This window comes from Coccinella septempunctata, chromosome X (assembly GCF_907165205.1).
Source record: "Coccinella septempunctata chromosome X, icCocSept1.1, whole genome shotgun sequence".
Classification (NCBI taxonomy): domain Eukaryota; kingdom Metazoa; phylum Arthropoda; class Insecta; order Coleoptera; family Coccinellidae; genus Coccinella; species Coccinella septempunctata.
In genome coordinates, this window is record NC_058198.1 from 1,985,582 (window position 1) to 2,005,474 (window position 19,893).

The 19,893-nt window shown below is 33.5% G+C and overlaps 2 protein-coding genes and 1 long non-coding RNA gene across 3 annotated transcripts; 2 read left to right on the plus strand and 1 right to left on the minus strand.

The window, feature by feature from the left end:
* Nucleotides 1-523: 523 nt before the first annotated feature.
* LOC123322109 lies at nt 524-1,036 on the plus strand. Its single transcript, XR_006539046.1, has 3 exons — nt 524-708; nt 770-875; nt 973-1,036. It is a non-coding gene; the product is annotated as an uncharacterized LOC123322109 (long non-coding RNA).
* A 3,806-nt stretch (nt 1,037-4,842) lies between these two features.
* Nucleotides 4,843-13,176, plus strand: LOC123322085 (casein kinase I). The gene is made up of 9 exons (XM_044909927.1): nt 4,843-5,371; nt 7,830-7,880; nt 8,446-8,682; nt 8,995-9,143; nt 9,227-9,474; nt 9,608-9,914; nt 10,609-10,683; nt 11,124-11,320; nt 11,396-13,176. The coding sequence occupies exons 2-9, from the start codon at nt 7,838-7,840 to the stop codon at nt 11,445-11,447; spliced, it is 1,308 nt and encodes a 435-aa protein (XP_044765862.1). The 5' UTR covers nt 4,843-5,371; nt 7,830-7,837; the 3' UTR covers nt 11,448-13,176.
* A 407-nt stretch (nt 13,177-13,583) lies between these two features.
* On the minus strand, nt 13,584-17,687 carry LOC123322077. Its single transcript, XM_044909917.1, has 7 exons — nt 17,335-17,687; nt 15,975-16,174; nt 15,707-15,912; nt 15,432-15,650; nt 15,121-15,349; nt 14,574-14,931; nt 13,584-14,418 (listed from the first exon to the last, which is right to left on the minus strand). Exons 1-7 carry the CDS (start codon nt 17,437-17,439, stop codon nt 14,131-14,133), a joined length of 1,605 nt encoding a protein of 534 aa, XP_044765852.1. The 5' UTR covers nt 17,440-17,687; the 3' UTR covers nt 13,584-14,130.
* Nucleotides 17,688-19,893: the final 2,206 nt, after the last annotated feature.

The window sequence follows — 19,893 nt, forward strand, 5'->3', positions numbered from 1 at the left end:
AATTTTCTTGTAGTGCTTTCCTCAGAATGAATGAACCTTCAAGAACACATTTTCTATATTCACGACACTAAGTATCTTCTCATCTTATCGATATACTTCTGATAGTCCTTTAGTAGCGGTATAATTATTTCAATGGAAATGCAATATTTTGTGGAACAACTTTATGTCGATAGAATTCTGGAGGGTTTGATTGCGAAGTGGGTCATTATTTTGGGGATGATTCCTAGGAAAATTCCTACGAAATGATCAACTCATCTTCGAGGAATTTTCTCTTGATGCTCTCCTTAGAATCAATGACTCTTCAAGATCAGATTCAACAAATTTGCGACTAAAGTTTTTTCTCATCTTATTGATTCATTTCTTAGCGTAATTCCGTTTCGACTAAATTATTATTCCGTCGCGATATAAGTGTTGAGTGTACAAAAAAGGTGAAGAAAGTAGGTACAAGACAAGATAATAAGTATATTCGATAATGTCATATATTTTATATCATTCGAAATTGAATTTTGATATGCGTTACTGACAAAATGGGTAGTATTGAAGATTCAATACGTAAATATTTAACGCAGTAACGTATTATCTGAAGAACAGAAGATAATCATTTATTTTTCAGTAGAAAGTTAATGGATCAGATAGTTTGTCTCGAAAGATTTTGTCCTCAGAACTGAATATATAATTAGATACTGCACCTGTCAGCACCTACGTCAGGTAATAATTTTTCATCACTTTCACTGTCGAATTTTTTTTCTTGAACTTTAACTTCTTACAGCATGACAGAGGTTGGTGACAAAAGTCTAGACAACATACGTTATAAGGAGAAGGATCCACCTGTATTTCCGTATTTATCAGTATCGAGAATGGTTTTCTTATACTCGGTGAGTATTGGTGTGATACCACTTCTTCGAGATTATGATTTATGCGGACTCCTTGCGAATGATTATCCTCCTAATCTTTACCTTTCTTTTTTTTCAGTGGAGTAACAAATCATCTAGAGAACAGAAGATAATCATTTATTTTTCATATGAAAGTTAATGAATCAGATAATTCGAATCAAACCATTGCACTCTAAGAACTGGCAATATAATGAGATGATGCACCTGTCAGCACCTACAACAGGTAAATTTTTATCAATTTCACTGTCGATTTTTTTTTTCTTGAACTTCAACTTCTTTCTTCTATTATGCTTTTTCGAGTTTATACCCTGTACAGAGTCCTTCTATAATATTTGCCTTCAGTATATTCAGACCTGCCACGACAGAATTCAGTACTGAAATATAATTATATCCAGGCGCGCATGTGATTTGTGAATATTCCATTTTTCAGTGCTGAATTCTGTACAAGAGGGTATAATAATCGACATTGTGGGTAGATGTATATATGTATACATATATGAAAAAACCCAAACACAGGTGTTCTTGCGCTTTCGATTCATGTCTAATGGGTTACGGATTGTTGATTCCGAAGTCTTTCGATTAACGACGTCAGTTCACCCCTTAGTGTTATGGAAGAATGATCATCATTGTCCTACTTCCGCCCTAGACGGAAATCGGAGCACTGCAATCTGCGCGATTTATTTTAAAATGTCCAGTAAAAACCCGTCATTATCCGCGGATTGTTTTGTTCTCTTCAGACCGTTAGAGCCGCTATTCCCTCAAGTCCTGCAGTATTGGTTCTTTTGTCTGAAAACTACTGTGTCTGCATCTGTCCAGTCCAAATCACTGAAAGCATCTACATTGTGTCAATATAAATTGAATTTTGTTGTTATTTTCATAATATCTCTTGGTGCCGATCAATACCCATCAATACCAATATTGATTTCTTCAATCAGAATTGCTCATTCGATGTCCCCTCTGGAATAAGAACATACAATTAAAAATTGTCTGTTCGAGTCTTCCTCCATAGTGATGCTCAAGGCAACACGTGTACTGGTTGAATATCTCCTTCTGGTGGAAATATTGTCATTCATTTTTTGTTTAATTATGGATATTCATCTATTTGAAACTTGTTGCTTCAGGTATATTCATAACGCTCAATTAATAAAACGGGGGGAATTTATTCCATAATATAATGGTCTAATCTTCATTATTCAGAGTAGGTGTATCAAAATAAAGAAATTGTAGGGCTACACATTCTTCCTTCGATTTAAAAGAAAGAAATTTTGAATACACATTGAATTTTACTGGTGATATGTACAGAGTAGACTTCAGTCAATTTTTGGCTTGCTCACTGAACTAGACAATTTAATAAGTCGAAACGCCATTTATTGGATTGCGTTAATAAAATGGGGTATCAGTTTTCATGAGCAGTGAAACGATACCCGAAAGGGGAGGAAAAGCCGTCGATGGTTGTGGCATGACACGAGTAGCTTTTTTAGTTTGTCCGATTTAATTTGGAAAATGGACTAGCAAGTGAAAATACAAGAAAGACAGACTGGACTCATGATCCCTGACTTGACGCCTGCTTCATCTGAAAGCTTTCAACGCTAAACATTTCAGATGAAGCCTCTTTGAGATATTGTCTGCTACAATTCAGTCTCATCCTATTGGAATGTTAATCGTACAGCCCCCATTTTTTCACGTAGGCCAATGAAAAAATTCTTATATTAAAGGTCCTCTTCAAGGCGAAGCAGAATCAATATGGTTGGTACCTTGATTATTTTTGAAGTTCATGGAAATCAATGGGAGCTCCCGATTTTTCAGTCATTAAATGATTCTTTGTTTTTTATTGAAAATAAAAAACCAAAACTTGCGATCCATGTATTTTCGACTATAATGGTCTTTACGAATTTCATGCTATTCGAAGGATTTGAAAGGGATGGCATATGTGAAAAAATGTTTTGAGAGACACGTCTCAACGTATAAATGATAAGGCATCGGCTCATAAAATCATTATGGGGTTAATGTGCAATTTCCTATTGCAAGATAAATTCAACCGAACTAGTGTTTCGAATTTCGTGAAGCATTCAATGTTTATCGAAGAAAAATAACCAATAATAACTTTTCAATGAAAAGATATAGGTGAGCTAAAAATTATTTCCCCATTCCCTTGGCCATTTGTCATCGAAATATTTTTATCTCCTGTCAGTTTGAACATAAAGCGTCAGTAGATAAAGTGGAGCAGTTTCCTCTGCGGAGACTCTGGAGTCCTCGCTCCCGATATTTGATGAAACTTCTGATCGTATTGGGAAATTAAAATTAGTCTACAACATGATCGATATGCTGATAACAACTCTAATGGAATTATTTGGGTGCTTGGCAACTCTGAAATATGCAAAATTTCTCGGAAATCGTAATACTGAATAAAAATCACTTAAAATCAGAGAAGCATGGCACTGCTGTGGAGCTCACGTAGCTGTGAATAATTATTTGAATAAAAGAGGAAAACATGGAGTGAATATTTTGGATTATATCTTGGGATGAGGACAGAACGCTCAGATTTGGAGGAAAATTGAATATCTATTTACTAATTATATACACGTCTTTAGACGTCTGTATTATATGCTGCTGAAATCTTCGAGATGATCTGGAAAATAACGAATGTTTATTGAAAAGCACTTATAGTTTTCTTTCCCAAACATGAGGGAATATCAAAGAACACTTTTCATCATTATGAAGAAAACTGTAGGGTTGTATCTAGGAAAGTTCAAATATTGAAAGCAGAGGGCGCTGGGGTAAATTGTTTCAGATGCCCATATCTTCTTACATAATATATTCAAATGTTTCAAGGGTGCTTCGACTTTCTTGAGAGGTATTATTGAAAGTTGTTCCTGGCACTAATTTTGATTATTATTCACCCTGCGGACTGAATCTAGTTTAGTCTGTCTATACTATGAACTAATTAGATATAAGTCTCTACGATCATCATTGTATGTTCAATGTAGCGTTAAATATCTGCGGCAACAAAGGACTAATATGTTTGAAACTTTGATTAGAATTCGAATTTCAATTAATAAATAACCATTTGAGATGATTCTCATGAAGTGAAAATCATTATAAAGTTTTCAATTTTATGATCAACACATTCGATCATTTCAAAACATCCAAATTGGTCGATTTTGTACCAAGCTCAATCAAATTAGGTCCTCATTTCACAGTGGCAGTCAAAATTTCCTGGAGCAATTTCTGAAGTGTCTACACCTTGTACGTGTTCTGAGAAATTAATACTGGGCGGAATTTCGCTATGACTGAAAGTCTTCCAACCAAACTTATGATGAATCTTCTTTTCATCCACTCAGATAAGGGGGGTGTTATTATATTACCTATAAAAGCCACCTCGATTTTCTAAACAAATAAATTTTGTATAAAACATAGTAATAACAATTCAGTTCGGAGTTTTCGCGAGTTCAAATTTATTACAAGACCAGTCTACCACACCGCTTGTCTCTCTACCAAACAAAAATTTGTTTTTTCAATACCTATTTACAGAAACAGGTACATCCGATCGAGTTGAAAATTATTACTTAGCTCTAAAATTATGATTTAAGATTCGTGCAACATTTGAGTGTCATTATCAAGTGAATTGTTTTTGTGATGTTTTTTCATTTCAAGAATGCCAACTACAGCATCGAAGTTGGAATTCGTTTTTCGCGGTTATGTTTGAACGGCTTCTTGAAGCAGTTGTCATAGCAACGGTAACATATGATTCACCACGCCTTCGTATGCAGAATAATAGATGAAACATCGTTCAAAATTTAATTTCATAATAATAAGACAGTGTTAAACCATATACCAGAAATAAGAGTCCTTTAGGTGGTGCCTCATGTTTAAACATTTTTTTTAATGTTGCCGCAGTATATTTTCGCTACATATCCGTAATGACATATCGGAAACTATTTTCCGCGCATGTGCAGATGTATTTGACGAGAATGATCCGAAGTGAAATGGTTCCTTGTATATTAGTACACTCTTCCTAGAAAGGAGCGAGTGAAAATGTTTGATTTTTAGGCTAAAAAAGCCTTTTTCAACCGTTAAGTGAAGTTTGTGGCCTTTGTTAGCTTATAAGTGCGTTCAGGCTTCTGTATACGTTCAAAAAGAAGATGAATAAGATTCCGAACTGGGATGACCGGGTGTCTATGTGGGTATAATGGCGTTCAGTTCTGGTTCACAAACTTAAAACCACAAGTGCGAATTTCAAATGATTTTTCTCTTCTGGATATCTGTAATTCACCTTGAGCAGTGTAACGTTTTTTGGATAATCAAGCTTCTGTAGGAAATCTCCAAGTAGACTAACGTCGAGTTTGAGTTCTGTGATACAATTAATGATGTGATATCAAACTCTAAACAAGAGTGGATATTTCCTAAAGTAAACTTCTGTTCATGTGTTTCTGGACTAGACTTATCTTATTTGAAATAGACATACCATTTTTATAACGGTAAGTTTTAGGGGAAGAAATTATCAATTCCTTTCAAAATGTCAAAACAGCATTACCAATTTGCAATTAAGTCTATACAATTTTCTAGAATAGTTCTCAAAAATCCATTTTCAGGTGAGCCTTGCCAATCTCCTGTTATCAATTCTTATCAGACTTATAACAATTACCTCTCAAGATAGGTGTATACCTTATTATGAACGATTGTGTTTTGGAATGAAACTCGAAGTTTGGTTATGTCTTCCAGAAGCAACTTCCCGTATCTCGATTCACAATATGATGACTGTGAACAAAATCAATTTATTTGAATGTTTATCAACAGTACCCCCTTACTGAATTGAATTCATATGATATTTAATACATGGAAAAAATTAATGTCTAGTGATCATCACCATTTGTTGTGAAGTGGTTACTGATATTTCAACGAATATTGCTTGAGACATACATAGTCCTATTATTTTTAGAGTTGTTTCTTCAACAAGAAATTTCCTTTTGTTAATTTTTTGCAAATGTCATTGACATCTGATTTGCAATGTTATTTTTCAGTCAGTTCTATAATATTGATTAGGTGATAACATCAAATAACCCAAATTCTCTTGCATCATTAACTGATTTTTAGACTTGCAGAAATGGTTTAATTGAGGATTATCATCTTTTTTCAAAACTATCGTAAATTTCAGTGCATCTTTCATTGAAAAATTTCTAAAGAAAATTCAAATTATTTGGAGCAATTGATATAAAAACTATATGTGTATCTATAAGTCTGTCCCTTCCCTGATAAATCATTTGGACAGATCTTAAATTAAAAACTATAGATAGACTTAAAGTTTTCAGAGATGTAAGTTTGAATGCAAATTTTCCTGATATGTTTGGGATATTGTGTATGTGTAGTGTGGTAGCATACGTAAAGAATGAAATTTGATCATTTCCAAGAAATTTCATGTAGTCAAAAGAAAACTTTATGCTGTGCCGGGTTACCCTGTAGCTGACAAAATGACTTGGTCGATGTAAACTTGTGACACCTCGCCCTTCTGAGCAAATTAGGCTTGTTCGTAGAGTGGTTTACAACAGTTGTGAACTGTACAGAGCAAGCGCAAATGGATTTTCGCTACCCTAAAATAGAATTGCGCTTGCTCTGTGCAGTTCACAACCGTTGCAAACTACTCTATGAACAAACCTATTAAAGTTCGTGTGGTTTGACTGTCAAAGTCTGTGGAGGCTGGTGAAAAGTGGATGAACTAGATGTCAAAACATCAACGCACGCTTCTTCAAAAAGGCCATAGTTCGACGAGCAATATGAGGAGATGCATTGTCTTGCTGAAAAAAAATGGTTAGATGGCCAACTCGACAGAACAATTAGGTGGTTTCTAGGACATCACTAACAGTACTGGCAGCTGTAATTCTGCCTTGAATAATAAAGGCAACAGCCTCCCAAACCATTGCACAAATAGTTTTGTCACATAGAACGTGAAAAATCGATAAACTTTCCATTGAAATGAAAAAAGTACATATTTTCGATCGAATCCTCTGATTATTCAAAAGAGCCTCTGTTTGCATTTGGATTCACGCAAATATGACGAAGTAATTTTCCACCTTGATATGTATCAACAATTGTGTCATCAGAGAATCATTGAAAATTCATTTTCAAAGGGCTAACGACCTAAATCTTCCTGCCATTTTCTATTGGCTAGTATTTTTGGTTACTAGCTTGTGGGTTTGTTTTTTGTACCTGTTACTTTGAGTGACAAAATGTTTTTGCAATTAATAGAAGTGGTTGAACTGGCTTGAATGATATTATACAAACAAGTTAGAGAGTTTGATGAAATTTAAGATTCGCAGGTGATGCTCCATATTATTAGGATGAAGTTGCGTATTAATTGTTAACATTGTTGGATAAATCTTGGGATTCCATCCATTCAAGGAATGCTGAGCAAATAATGTATTTCAGGGCATTTCATCCTACTTGAGTATAAAATAATGACCAATTTCAGATTTTTCATATTTATCACTTTCCTTTTTCACGATTTTCTGATCTTTTCTGTCTAAAATTTAAGGACAACTTTGTTAGGTAACACTATTATTTCCCTAGAAACTGCAAAACCTGATTTTACTAGGATGAGTTATAAATGATTTAGTTAAATTATGGATTTTCAACAGATATCGACCACATAAATTCAATAATATTATTTCCTTTATCCCGACAAATCAATGGGTTCCTTTTCTACAGAACATAATTTATCAGTTCTAATTTCAAACCCTTTTTGCAATACTATTCAAAAAAGAATAGCCAATACATTCTTCTGTTTTGTCACGAACTCATAGACATGAAAAAAGTTACTAAGCTACGTATCGTGGAATTATAAGATTTGTAAGTTTTTCGTAGAACGTCAGAAGTAGGTGAATTAATTCGGAGTGCTCCAAAATATTCCTATACATACATATTCATATCATTTAATTCCAGGTGGTGCCATGGAAAAGAGCGAACAAAATAAGAAGAATTCAAAACGCCATGGTGAGTCTTATATTCATTATTAATTTTTGATTATGATATAAACTTAATTTTTCTATTTGTATTTAACCTTTGGAATATCTTGATCAATCAATACCTGCTCCAAGAATTCTGCAAGAATACTATTTTTTCCCATTTGCAGGTGCTCTTTATTTTTCAAATCTATCATATGAAACATTCAAGATGTTACATATCCATCTTCACTATGTAAAGCAATAGCTCTAACTATGTATACTCCCACCGGTTTCAGGGAGCTATTATTTCTTAAACTTACAAGTTTCAATAGTAAATTTGTATCTAGTTCAATGGACCAGTAGTAGTCCCAATATAACATCAACCCTCGTAGATCAGGCTCTGCCTGGTTAAAATAATTTTGTAGATGATTCAACTTTTTATTGTTCAGTATATCAAAAATTTCTTTCTGAAAAAATTCGCCATTTCAAAATTGATGCATTTGATGATAAAATTGCAAATGGGATAATAATAGGAACCATAGTTGTACACTTCAAGACAAAAGTGAGCATAAAACAAAAGAAAAGAAATGTAAACTGTAAAATTTTCTTTATAGGTGTAAACGAGGGTCATCAAGCCAGGTACAATGTGAACTCTACCAGTTCAGGCGTCGTTATGGTCGGCCCAAACTTTAGGGTCGGAAAGAAGATAGGTTGTGGCAATTTCGGAGAACTGAGACTAGGAAAAAATTTGTATAATAATGAACATGTAGCTATTAAATTGGAACAGATGAAATCCAAAGCGCCTCAGCTGCATTTAGAGTATAGGTTCTACAAACTGTTAGGCAGTCACGGTAGGTTAACATGATACAGTCCCCAGTAATTGAGTGGATAATTCTTATTCGCATCAAATTTGAAAGTGTTGCCTAAGTAGTACACCTTTTCTATCTTTTTTATCCTTTAGATTTATAAAATTGTTATTTTTTTTTCATATGATCGGATATCAGCCCAAAACACGATTCTCATTTAATTAGAATCAGCCCTACCTTCAGACATGTTCGTGATTCAAATCATTTGATTGAATTCGTAAAGTCAAAACACTCCTGATGCAAAGTCTTCAAAATTCAGATACTTGACAATCTTCATCGAAAACTTTTTAATTTCAGAGGGCATTCCTGAGGTTTATTACTTCGGGCCTTGTGGTAAAAATAACGCCCTTGTTATGGAACTATTAGGTCCTAGTTTGGAGGATCTATTTGATCTCTGTGACCGTAAATTCTCCTTGAAGACTGTTTTAATGATAGCGGTTCAATTGGTGAGAAAAACTCAGTTCAATGTTTGATATTATCCTTACTCACATCCTGGCAAATATAATGCTAATGCTTTTTCTTCTTTCAGCTCCATCGTATAGAATATGTTCATAGTCGACATTTGATCTATCGAGATGTTAAACCCGAAAATTTTTTAATTGGCAGAAGCAGTACCAAGAGAGAAAAAGTTATTCACATAATAGATTTTGGTTTAGCGAAGGAATATATTGAACTGGAAACAAATAAACACATTCCATATCGGGAACATAAATCTTTGACTGGAACTGCCCGTTACATGTCTATCAACACACATCTAGGGAAAGAACAATCCAGAAGGTGAGTTGGCATCAGAGTAACATTTTTTTCCACAATATCTTTATGAAACTAATGTTTTTAAGGATATCTACTAACTACTCTTTTTTGCTATGTATTTTATCTTTTGCGTATCCTTCACTATTCGTTTTTTTAGGGATGATTTGGAGGCTCTTGGACATATGTTCATGTATTTCTTACGAGGCTCCTTACCTTGGCAGGGTCTGAAGGCAAATACCCTTAAGGAACGCTACCAAAAGATAGGCGATACAAAACGTTCTACTACAGTTGAACAATTGTGTGAAGGCCACCCTGAGGAAATGGCAACATACTTGAGATACGTCCGTCGTTTGGACTTTTTTGAAACGCCTGATTATGAATATTTGCGTGGCCTTTTTCTGAACTTAATGAGCCGTAAGGGCTACGTTGACGATGGGGAATTTGACTGGTCTGACAAGACTACAGTAAGTAATCCTTATCTTATATGCTAATGATTCGTCACTCAAATTCACTGTTTTGTGGTAAAACAAACCTATTAATGAGATGAAATTTTCTAAAATTTCAATTTAAAATTTGAATTGATAATGAAAATATGACTTGGTGAGGACACAGCAACAAATTGACATGCACCTTGATATCTCAATAAACTATCGTATAATAAATAATTTCAATTGTCCTTTATTCTAATAAAGAATTACATAATTGTGATATCTATCCATGCAACAATACAAAACTGAAACAGATTTCATTTATAGGTTTTGATGTACCTATTTAATTTGAAAGTTTAATTTTTCAATACAGCCACCCAATCTGTATGTTCTTCAGCAGCTGAGGCATGCTCCACCATCAAATAAAATTAAAACTAAATCAGAAAAGGTACAAAAGTTGAAGGAAAGAGTGCTTGCTAACGTTGAATTTTCTTTAATTAGATAATTGAATATTCATTGACATAGGATTGCCTGGGAATATATCAGTATATTTTTGTGCTGTTGTACTAATGTTTAGCTTAGATATTCTTTTATTATCCAATCCTCAATTACTGAAGAGAATAGTTACCTACCTTCCTTTATTTAAGAGTATGATAAAATACTGTAAATGCTAGATATACATCTCAATTTTTAAGAATCTTATAATCATTTGGTTAATTGAATTTTTCAGAGTACACCAGTTGGATCATTGCAAACTCATGATGTAGTTGTATCTCCTAATAGAGAAAGACATGGAGTCCCCAAGGTGAGACAACAAATATTATGGATTTTATTTTATGTAGAAAATAATGAAATATGAGGACTCATTCCATTATGCCAGTTACTAGAGTATTTCCTTCATTTTTTTTATATTGAACATGTGGGGCTGCTTGATGAAATCCATAGGTAAACTAATGAAGACAAAATTACTTTATTTTCACTACAAAAGTAAAGTATAAGGAAAAAGAATTTTCTTAACAACGGCTGATACCCCAATAACCCTTTCCACTAAAATATTTTCACTACATGGGTATTCCAATCTGATGGTGAAATATTTCAGTGTTTCATAAATTTCTCTGTTGCAAAAATTAATGTTATTTAGTGGTAGTAGTTTTTTCAGTAGACTTATTATGAGGTATGTAGAAATGCATTGAAGTGTTAATGATAAAATTTGATTTTCATATTTGATTAATTTTTTTCTATCAGACAACTGGTAAAACTAGTGCCTGGCCAGAGGCTTCAAAACAAAGCACCCTTGGAAATTTGACCCCAGCAGACCGGCATGGATCTGTTCAAGTTGTTAGTTCTACTAATGGGGAGTTAAATAATGATGATCCAACAGCCGGACATAGCAATACTCCTATCACTCAACCCCAAGAGGTCGAACTTATGGATGAAACAAAGTGAGTAGATTCAGTTGACCTACTTCCTCATTTTCTCATAAAAAAAATTATTGATGGGGCATTTATGTTTTTCAGGTGTTGCTGTTTCTTTAAAAGGAAGAAGAAGAAAGGAGTCCGCACCAAATGACTGCAGTATAGTGAAACGGACCAACATCTTACTCTGCTGCCATGTGGCCACAGTGGGGGCACCCTAAACTAATCGCTCGGCAGCACATATTGTACTATCTAGCTAATATAGATTAGCCTTACCTTTTTTAAGTATGTTAAGTCGTACCATATCTGTACAGAATGTCTGCATAGAAGCCTTACTCATTGATCAGTTCTGAATTTTCTTGCTAAGTTTATTTATCGTCCAGATGCTTGTCGTCATTATTTATTTTACTTTACCAAATATTAATATGACTTAGAGTAGAGTGTTCTAGCAATGTTGCTTTTAATTTGAATTTTTTGTTCTGAGTAAGGCAGAGAAAAGTTCATGGCATGAGGTTTTTTGATTCCTGCAAAGAAGTTGCTCGAAATTATCTGTTACTTTCTGTTGTCGCATGACAAAATTGATTTCTCAATAGCTAAGAAATTGGCCTCTGTTGTTTCCTCCTCAAGCTGAACTTTCTGTTCACCAGGGTCTGCTTATTCCTCCCTACTTTTTTCTGTTGCTTTCTGTTCTCTTGTATGAATTCTTCAAAATGCTGCTTCTTGAATTTACATATTTGATTGTACTTTTCCAAAATGATATTGTGTTGATCTTGTTGAATAAAATATTAACTTATAAAATGTACAGTTTTGCAAAATACCTATTTGATAAAAAAAACGAATTATGAACATTCTGGATTATATTTTAAAACATGACTTTATTTAGTTGTCTGCATGACGCATGTGCTTGAAGCAGTTTTTTCTATCTATAGAATGTTTTGAGAACTACTTGGAATCTAATGCCGGAAAATTTAGTCGAGCTCAAAAAGAAAATATATGAGATGCCTTTAAACTGTCTGGTCTGCATGTATTTGTTTGGGCAGTCCTTCTTCTTTCTTCTATTGAAGTTTGAGTGGAGGCAGGAAAGGCATACGGTTAGATTTCCTCTTCAAGGGATATCCATTGTCTTACTTGCCTTCACTTATCTTTTGATTTGACGTAATTTTGTGATTTATTTGTTGTATAAATTTTGCTTTGTTGATCTCAAGTGAAGGTTGAACGATTGCTTTATGTCCATATTTGAACAAAGAAATGCCAATGGGAATTTGGAGTGTTCTTCCGGTACTTGTAATGTCAAACTATTTTGTTATTTATTCAGTATCTTTTCTAGGCTAAGAAACAGCAACTCTCAGACTCAGAGTGAAATTAACTATTGTTGAATTAGTCTGCCAGTAGCTGGATCTAAGTCAACTTGTTGCTTCTTCAGAAAATTTATTTGCGGAAACAAAACTATTTTCATTGAACTATTCTTGAAAATTGAGAGTCTGCATAGATTGAATTCCAGCTCTCTTTTGGTTAGTCGTTTCTTTCTACTATTTTTGTCCTCTGACCAGAATTGAGTACCAACTCAAACAAACTACTTATATGCCTGTGAAGTGGGTAAATTTATTCTAAATCTATTTTAATGGCTATCACAAATATAGTATGTTGTATGACAGTGTTTCTTATTTTTCAACCCTTTCAATTGTATATCTGGCAGACTCGGCTTTTTTTGTAAATATAGGAATTCTAGCAGCAATATTATTACATGCGTCATACACTTTTAGATGTATATAAGTACTTCCTTAATAGTGAATTTTTATCTTCCTACAATTTTGCAACTTAAATTTATTGTAACATTGTATAAATTGTTGAACCCAAATTAATATAATAAAAACTGCTATTTATTCAATTTCTTTTCCTTCAATTTATAAGCTCATATTCTGAGTATTTGAAGGGATAGTATTGTCAAGATCCCTGTCCGGTTCATGCATAATGTTGTGGAGATTGATCCCATTTTCCAGACATGGTTCAAACACTGGGTGTGGAGGAATATGGAATTACTCTTCAGAGAACAGCCAGCACTACAATTTTCAAAATCATTTGAATATGTTTTGAAATCCAATATTTTTCATTATGAAATAACAAACTAATATAATCAATCAAGTTTTTCTCTCTATTATTGATCTTGATATTTCGAGTATGTCATTTCTTACTAAACCAGCTTCAGATGTTTCGTTGTTTCTCCATTTCTTTCAACTTGCACTACCTAAATTTAAAGTTGAAGGTTTCAATTGCAAATAACGACAAAAACTTTATATTATTTCTTTATTGGTTATTCTCCACAAACCTTAAAAGAGCCTACAATTTCGAGCTTATTGGGGAATGGGAAGAACTCAAATCATTACATCGTACATCAATTCTTTACAGAACTACTGAAAACATTGCAATTATATGTAAATTTTTTCCCGACATATATAGTCTTAATAAATAGAGGACAACTTTGAATGATTCATCGTATGATAAAAATTGGAATGCAAACATAAAATCACTCAAAAACAATAATAAAATATAGAAATTATTATGAACAGTATAGTTAAACATACTAAGCAATCAACGATAAACTATGAAAATATAATAATAGTAAAAATTCTCTAATTGAATGTAACACATTCTAATTTGGAAATAATTTTCTTCACATCATGCAAATAAACTCACTACAAACAGTTCTCATTTATTTACATTGTACTATCAATGAAACTCTGTGAAATATAATGTTCTTAAAAGGGTTTGTTTGGAAAAAATTCCTGTTTCAGAGTTCTTTTGGAGAATCCATGAAACTTGCACTTTTTCAGAAAAATTCATTTTTTCTTGGTATCTTGTATCGTGAACATCGTTGCAACCATGTCTAACTTTGGATCCAAAGGAGTATTTTCAAAATCAACAGAAGAAAACCTATCTAAATTGAGATCTAAACGCATTCTTTTCGGTGGAGGCCCTTCATCGATGTCTGGCTCAGCGAAAATGGGTTTTGATGGCAAATTTTTTTCCTTGCCAAGCCACCTGCTTACATTCTCAATAACTTGACTGAAAATACTCTTCTTCTCATTCCAACCTTTCTCTGCACTATTCAGCAAAGTAGACAACTCCTAAAAAAAAAAATTAGAATAAAAAAATACTATTTTCTTCGTGCTGAAGCCAAATTCACATTGGAAAAAACATTATTTTAATTTGTGTGATCAGGTAAATGAATTCCATTTACCCAAAAATAATCTGGGGACCTAAAAGTAATAATTTTTGTTACCTTCTCAGTAATATTTTCCGATTCCATCATTTCAGATGGTAATTCTATATCATCCTTGAAAATCAAAAATTCATCCAAGTGTAGATCTTCGTCTATCTGACTAGACAATAAGGCCCTCCGAGCACCTTGTTCAGCTTCACTCATTTCCTTTTGAGGCAAACGAATGTTTGGTAAAGAAACCAAAAGGGCAGACAGAAGAACAACCATAACACATGTACTTGGAGTAGCCTTTGATGTTGATGATTTAAAAAGGAGCTCCTGCAGCTTGGAGAAGTGAGACATTAATTTGTTGTTTTGTCTTTGAAGCTGTTTTATTCGGTGTAACAGGAATTTTTTCTCTTCAGAACTCCTTTTGACTCTGAAAATAACCATATACATTGATTCAATGACCAAATTGCAACTGTTTCTTCATATCTCGGGCTTGTTGTATTTTTCGTTAATAAACAAATGATCCCCTGACATCATGCCAATGCTAAATTTATTTGAATTGAATACTTTTGAATTGTTTATTGAATTGAATAATTGACTATTCAGTTCAGTTATCTACCTTTCTTCTAATCCATCCACATATTCCTTTTTACGTTTTCGTGAATCTTGTGCAGAAATTTTGTTCCTAATCTTTCTTCTTATTCTCTTCAATTCTCTCTCTTCATTCTTAGTTAGTGGATAATGAGATGGAAGTTTGATTCCTTCTTTAGAAAGAAGCCTTTTTTCTTCATTTGTAAGATTCAGTGCTGGATGTTGGCTTTCAGTAGATGAAACTATATCAACTTCATCTGGTAAAAACAAATAAAGATAGATTTAATTATGAATTTTTGGTAAAACTTAGTATTGATTCAATTAATTTCGCAAAGATACCTTCAGACTCAGGAGAGAGTGGTTTAATTCTGCATTGTGTAAATGTGTTATCGCCAGTTGAAGAAGTGACTTTAAAGTTTTCGGTTTTCAAGTCACTGGCATTCAGAATTTTGAAAGAGTTCATATGGAGGGGAAGGAGTACAGAACGGCCATTAGAGGTGATATTATGTACTTTGAGTATCTTTTTGTTAGATTTCACATTTGTAGTTTTCATCTGATCTGAAAAAACACTTTGTGGTGGCATTTTTCATGGAGAAAATTAATGGGAAACTTACTAGGATGCATAGGCTTTGTAACTAGAATCTTTCTGTTGTTATTAGGAGTTTGTACCACAATTTTCGTCAATTTATTTCGCTTTATGACTGGGTTTGTAGGTTTATTAGGAGTATTTATAATTTTGATGCTTCCATTTTGGTCCAAGAAAGACATTATTAGCGATTCGTCCGTTTCTTCAATAGGGTGATTTGCGATAGAAGAAACACTGTAAATATAAGTTCATATATACAAATAATGAATACTACTAATTAAAACACTACCAATCACCTTTCATCTGCTGACTCAATAATGCTGCTTTTTTCACTTTCTGAAGCTATACTTCTTGGAGAATAAATTACCTCTGGACTGGAGCTATTTTCACTAAGGAACTTTATATCGTCCTCGAAATTTATTACATCTTGACATTTCCCTTGTTCTGCAGAGACAGGATCTCCAAACGATTGGCAGGAGGTAAAAAATTCGGATGACTGCAAAAATAATAATCTGAAGTGGGTCCTTCCAATTCCATCAAAAAAATTTTTGTCAACCTTTTACTAATTTATTTATATCGTCTCTGAAATAGTCTAATTACAATTTCGCGTTATGTACATACACATTTATGTACACAGTCGAAGACAAACGATTCAAAAATTAAGATTTCAACTCAGCATCAAAGTGAATCAATCTAGCCTTGTCAGAATTCTATCGTTGTCTATCGATTTCGTCATTGTTCTCAAGATTCCGTAAAAGTTGATGTTTCTAAAAATCTCAGTATTTTATTGCCTATTGCAGGTTCAAACTTTGAACCGAAACTTCGACGAATTAATAAATTTAGTGGTGGACCACCGCTATGAAATAAACGCGGTTTAAGAATTTAATCTTTGTTTAATGAAAGGGTGCATACGGTCAAAAGCACCGAGTAATCTTTACAAATATCATACATTTGTAAAAATATAATACTTTTGGTATTATTATTCAGAGATATTCGAATTCGTCTGTAGTTGTTTTTGATAGAAAAAAACTTAACATCAACAAAAATCGGGGTAAAATCGGATCAATAGCGATTTTCTTTTTAATAACTGTTCAGGGCTGGTATACAAAATGATAATTTTTCATATTGAGTAGACGTGGATCAAGCTTGAATCAATCAATCAAAAAGCACATGGACTAGCATATGGGAAAGTTGATGAACATAACAGAAACATATCTGTTTTAGTGCGCTTAAACAGCATCTCTAGAACTGATAACCAAGAATATCTAAAAATTCAATAATTAAAAAAAAACTAATGAGTACGTTTATGCAGTTTCTACCGTTTTTAAGAACTGAAGCTGACTTAGTTCTTAGAAAGGCTGGATAAATGCATCATTAAGCTCCTAGAAGCCATGGTCGATAACGCGTAATTAAAAGTAAATAAATGACAATAATCAAAAAAAGATAAGCGAAGAGAAAATATTTCAATATCTGAACTGAATTTAATTTTTAGGACTTTGAAACACTCCATTATAACTTAAGCACCTAACCTTATTTCTGTCAAGTCAAGCGATTTTAAGGGCGTAAAACATTTTTAAAGGCTCAACAAGAGTATAGCAGTATAGTGCTATACCATTTTTTCAGTTATTTAAATAAAGGTTATTAATGTTTACGAACCAATAACTCCTCTGGCGTACTATAATCGATGGACATATCGATGTTATCCATGTCTAACTTTGAATCCAGCTCCCCATCGCTACCCAAAATGTCGTAGAAACTCATATTCCAATGCACTAACGAAAACACTTTTGTGACACAACCTTAACATACGTATTTACTAGTTAGCCATAACATCGAACATTTTCACTCCAGATTTCCTAACAGGAACTTTCTGCTCATAATAGTCGCAATATGCTCCCGATTTCGGATTTCGATAGCCAGCGTGGAATAACTGACGTCAGGAACCCAGTTGCCACTTTGCTGTTGTTTCACTCATTAATAGGATAGGAACCTGTGGCCGTGAGTCATGACTTCCATATGAAAGGCATTCACTTGAGTTTCTCCATTCGTAGTTGCGGATGGAATGGGAATAAGCATCTGATTCTTCCAAGAAAGAATTAAGAAAGTTCAAAAAGAATTGAACGAGTTTTAGGGATGGGCGTGGACTTTTCGTTCACCTTCACCCGCTTCAATGCATTTATTCGGCTCGACAACGCTGTATCTTACTTCCCAGATCATATCATTATTATTATTATTATTCCAAAGAAAAACGACTTGTTATCTTTGCTTATTTTTTGACCGTGTCGTCAGATACCACCTACACTACAATTTCAGTGCCCCCAGTTTTTCAATGACCCTTGAAAATCTGATAATTCTAAGCCATAAGTCATGTTACTTGAGAAACTTGGAGTGGTATGCAAAGTAAATAGGTTTTTCGGTACCTTTAAACGCTCCAACATTTAAAAAATCAGACAAAAATTACGAAAATCGCAAGGCGCTGTTTAGGGACAATTTTGTTTTGGTCGAGTCGACCAACAAGTTTTTCATTTGTCTTCGTTCGTTTGAGAAAATTAATTTTCGTGGAATTTACGGAATGGTATTCACTCGTGAGATACTCTGTTACCAGAGCCTTAGTCTGGTGAAAAAGCAGGCTCTATAAAGCACATTTTTAATTTTCCAAAAGGTTGACTCGGATCATTTGTAAATAATTCTGAAATATGATTTCTAGCTTTCTGCATATACTCATAAAATCTTATGTATTGAAAAAATAATGAAAGTGTGTATATAATACATGTTTTGATTAATTCGATATAATAATATGAATAGTACTTCAGGTCTCAGGAGTCTCTGGACTCAGTACAGTTCAGATTAGAACTGTTGCTGTAGAATAATGACAAAATGACTGGTTTCGGGGATGAAGGACATTTTTCCTGAATTCATTCCACAAATATAGAAGCTGTTTTTTTTAGTTACTGTTCACTTTCAAAATTTTGAATTTTTTCGAATTAAATTGGACTCCAGGTCCCACTTGCTCTTGAGTCAATATTTTTCGGAATCAGTATTGGTTAGAGATGGAAAGAGACATGAGCAGAAACCGTTGGTTCTGGTACTTCTGGTTGTACCGTTAGCGTAACTCCGTTTTGATGGAGAAAGTTCAATGAGCTGACCATTCACCAATTTTTGATCCGGAAACTATCTGGTCTGATTAATAGCTTTCTTATTAACTTTTAGTGAATAAATATGGTATTATATCTGGGCATAAATTGAATAGATCAAAATTTGGTTATTTTCCCCAATCAAGGCAGGAAATGATTGAAATTAACGTTAATTTTTATCTGCATTTATATTAGATACATGTTATCGAGTCCTTACAAGTTTTAGTATGCACTAGGCTTTGTAGACACCTACCCTCCCGCGGTTTCGAGCCTGTACTAGGCTTAGTAAATCAACAAAATTCTTTCGAATGAGTAATTGTTAGATTGATAAATGAATGTACGTAGAATTTCTTGGAAATAAAGGTGGTTTACGGATTAAATCAAAGTACGCATAATGACGCAATTGAAATAATCACTCTTCATTAAGGAGTTCAGCAATTGAAGATACCACCATTTTTTCTTCAACGAGAATGTTTCCTTTTGTATAACACTAGTGAAAAACGGTGGCTGAGAGGCATCTGAGTATCAATATCATTAAAAGAAATATTCTTGACGATTCTCTAAGACACTGATACAAATGTATAGTAATGTAGGCTTCAAAAATATTTTCCTTTTTTCGTGTTCTTCCAAATTTTTCCTTTCGACTTCCTACGATGATTGAGTTTCTCTTCAACCACTATATTATTCTAATTATTAAATCATTTATTATTATTATTTCATCATTAAATTGCTATAGCCCCAAGGCAAATTGTCGAGAAAATCATACTAATAACATTGAGTATTAAACCTCAATAAATACTCAATGCTAATACCAATAATTAATAGTGTATTGTTCAGAAAATAATTTGATGAAAGAGCTTATGCAACACTCAATACGAGGAAGTGTAACTTGGGAAGCATATAGTTAACGCCTCTTTTTTTGGCGGAGGAGCATGATTTCAGTCCTAAATTTTTGATTGTGTGGAGTAAAAGGACAGGACGAAAAATTCAGTTGATGTGAAAATGAGCATTTGAAATGAACCATCACGTTTTTAGGAATATTTTCTGAATTTTCGAAGCTCATGGTGATTCGTGATACCAA